The following is a 3856-nucleotide window of genomic DNA, read 5'->3' as shown; positions in this document are numbered from 1 at the left end:
TATATATATATATATATATATATGTAATTTTATTAATCCCACTCTTCCCTGCTTTGAGTTTTAGTTGTACAATAACTACTTCCTGGATTGTAATCTGCGAACTAATTGTTATCTACACCCCACACAGCTGAAACCGTATGTCGAATCTGTACTGCCGTAAAATGTTTTGAGATACAATATTTTGATGTATTAAATGAAAACTGAAACACTTTTACGCTTAAAAATATAGCTGATGAAGACCCATCTGACCATGTGAGGAATATTGTAAGAATTGAAGACGATTACTATGGTATTGAGTAGATACAGAAATTATCTGTCATGTTTAACATGGAATATAATACATTGAAGAACAAGGGAATATTCAGTAGAGTTATTATATTCCACAAGCAACACGTTTAATAAAGCCATTCACTTTTACATTATCTGCTGAACTTTGGCGGCGAGGTTTCTACACACTGATATTTTATGTTTGTTTATTTCCGCCATTCTTTCGACTCCCCTATGTCTTAAAATGCAGATAAGATCGTCTTAAGTCTTAATATTTCACAAGCATATTTCTAGTTGGAATATATGGTAAAAAAAAAGTTTAACTAGTTGGTCTGTCATCGTACATTATAATCGTTTATCGATTAGAACTAAAATGCATAGCAAATCTTTCAGAAACTTATTGATATTTGTAATCACACGAATAAACGTTTCAAAACGTTTGGAAAATACAAAACTTGACAGATTTTTCTCTTTTCTTTTTTTCTTGTATTTGAATTGGAACAATCCGTAAAAGATACCGATCTCTGCTTATGTGATATAATTATCTCTGTAATTATATTGGAAAAAATGTGCAAACGATAGTGATCTCTGCTTATGTGATATATTGTTATATTTTAGAAACATCTACGTTCACGAAAATTATATAAATTAAAAACAAGAGATCGGAAGCATTTATGCTTATCGGAAATAAAAAAATACATTTCTTTTTTCCTCAGTCACAAATATCTCTTTCAGTCATTGGAATTAGGAATCGTATTTTTTATCGTTTGAGTTTTCGCTGAGTTGACGTTGGAGGAACTAATGATTGCAATGATATGTGCTAGAAATTGGTAGAAGTGAACACTATAACAATAAAGAGAATTTAATTACATGCGTAATTGTAATGACAGACGTTGAAATAATGTTGCACTGACAAAACACATCGATGAAAACAATGATAAGGTAGAGGAGATGTTAAAAACGAAAGATGATATGAATGTATAAAAGATTTGTTACAGTGTCTCAGATTGACCCTACGTTTTAGCTTGTGTCACATTCCAAAGAATGAAGAGAAAGCGCTAGGAACGAGAGATGATCGTTGATTTAACGAGGAAGAAAGATATGAGAATTAGGTTAAATGAAGTGACTTAATCGGGAATCAAAACTGCACCTCATACACAATATGCGGGAATTTATACCAAGAGTTTCACATTACAGTGATTATGGAAATTGGAATGTTGGTTTTGTTGGCCAGTTGTTTTACCTTTCGTATAATGAGCTCCATTTGAACTAAATCATTAGGTTTGTACTAGATACAACGATAGTTTGCTTGAATGTTAGAAAGAAGAATAAACCTATGGTTAGTTGAAGGGTAGAAGAAAATGAATGAATTTAAAAAATGTTCAACTTACTGTTTCTACTGGGATATCAGTGTGCATGACAAAGCCTTCATCAAGGTCTTGCTGCACGTAATATTTTGTGAATGGTCCATCTAGAGCTTTCACTGCCTTGCTTGTATTACTACCTACGATGCTTCCAGCAGATGGAATGATACTCACGTTCCAGCATACAAAACGCGTGAACTTTCGAGGCACATGTGAGATATCAGTGTAGTAGAGTCTGAAAGAGAGATGTTTACCACTTGTATCTCCTTCTAGCATCCATGCCTGTTTGTCTCTGTCGTAACAATGTGCACGGTTGCGACTTTGGCCGAGGGCATCCATTGTCACTTCGCTGACTAACACCACAGATGTCATTGTTACTTTTACAGGGACAACCATACGTCCCTGTGATAATTCGAAAATTGTTGCTGCTACAATAAGTGGGTCACCCACGCCTGATGTATCGAGTGTTTGAGTTATTTGACCAGTTTGGTAAATATCCTCTTCACCGAGAGCTATTTCATACTTTACATTGCAGAGATGATGGAAACTGGTGTGTCTGTTTAGTTGGACAGCTGTTTTACCTTCCGTATAGTGCGCCCCATTAGGACTAAACAACGATACACTCCAGTCAAAGACACCAAACGAGAAATAAGGTGTTTCAAGCTTTTCGTTGATGTAGTGTCGTGAATACGCTTCTTTGGGTACAGCTAAGTCATACTCGAAGGTGGATACAATGCTACGCATCTCAAGCTCCACAAGGAATTCACCACTGTCTTGCATGAAGTTTCGGTTGCTTAAATCTTGTATTCCAATGAACGTTTTGCGGCCATGGGTCAATTTATCATCGTTAAAATCACAATTCTTTTCCATGAAAGACTCGTTTCGGGTGAAGTGATCTTTGTTGAGCATTGTAAACGCATAGTCCACGCGACATGACAGGCCGGGTGTTGAGGTCAGCAATTTAAGGTATGCCCCCAAGTGTCTTTCACTCTTTATGAATGACACATTCCATTTGTGGTAACCGTACACAATTTCTGTGGAAAAGACATCTGGAGAAAATTCCCGAACTATTGATTTTGGTAAAGTAAACGTAAAGACTTGTGCATCGAAACGATCATTAAGCTTGACACATCGGCACAACTTGGCCATGGCGGAAGTTATCTTATTCTTACTATTATTACTGGTTCCCTAATTAGTAGTAGTAGTAGTAGTAGTAGTGCTTTTCTATTAAAAGGTTAAACTTATGAGGAAATATGCCTTATTTTCATTTATGCTAATATACTCCAATGCTTGGTGATAGGTTTGTGTTGAGAATATTTACTTAGAGAAAATTTTCGATCAAGTTTCTTCTGATCTTGAGGTATGTCTTTTGTCTTTTCAGTATATGGTTTCCTTCTGAGTTTTAAGGTCATTCAGCCTAGAAATAAAAAATAAAAAAAAAAGAATCAGCTAATTACAAACACCATGTGCAACACAAATCGAATTTTAAATAAATTTTTCAGATTTTTATTTAAAGGAAAGTACACATCAGATTCATAATCAAATTAAGAAAAAAACTTTAGATAAAATAATTAAAAAAATAGATAATCAATATTATTTAAACCTACTCGGATCTGAGAATCTGCGTAATTTAATCTTGAATTTTCTATCAGACACAAATCTTTGAAAATGTGTAGAAAAATTTAATCGTAAGTGCCTGACTACTACAAAAGTATCTGCTTCTTTTCTTATATAACCCTTGCCTGTAGACCGTTGGTTTTGCGATTAGATCCATGATAATTATTAGGTTTGTAGGAAATACAACGATATTATACTTTATTATTAACAAAAAATAAACCAACGGTCAATTGAATGATTAGATAAGTGACATGATGTACTAAGGCTACTTTAATTGCCGGGACCCCCACTTCATTCTTCACATACATACATACATACATACATACATACATACATATGAATAATAACAATAAATGGAGCAAAACGCATATAAATAAAAGGAACTTTTATTTACATGCGTTTTGCTCCATTTATTGTTACTATTCATATCTACTCAAAATGCATCACCTTAACTTGGTATCTCTACCTATAAAACGGGTGTGATATCCTGGTTTCTTGTGTAATTTTTGCTACCCATGGTAACTATTAACATATTTACATTGTCAAGGTTTTTTTAAACTGAGATAATATTAATATATACATAAAATAATATGTATATATATATATAT

At 33.7% G+C, this 3856-nt stretch overlaps 1 protein-coding gene across 8 annotated transcripts in view; it reads right to left on the bottom strand.

Moving 5' to 3' along the window:
* Nucleotides 1-3856, bottom strand: part of LOC106879245 (uncharacterized) — an 894824-nt gene that overhangs the window by 50879 nt on the left and 840089 nt on the right. For all 8 annotated transcript variants that reach the window (XM_052973269.1, XM_052973286.1, XM_052973261.1 and 5 more), the window contains one exon: nt 1659-3048. In XM_052973269.1, the coding sequence (XP_052829229.1) occupies nt 1659-2780 (1122 nt within the window). In that variant the 5' untranslated portion in view covers nt 2781-3048. The remainder of the gene's footprint in view (nt 1-1658; nt 3049-3856) is intronic.

Source organism: Octopus bimaculoides, chromosome 1 (assembly GCF_001194135.2).
Source record: "Octopus bimaculoides isolate UCB-OBI-ISO-001 chromosome 1, ASM119413v2, whole genome shotgun sequence".
Classification (NCBI taxonomy): Eukaryota; Metazoa; Mollusca; class Cephalopoda; order Octopoda; family Octopodidae; genus Octopus; species Octopus bimaculoides.
The sequence above is the reverse complement of the archived record's forward strand: the minus strand, read 5'-3'. Positions and strand labels throughout refer to the sequence as shown.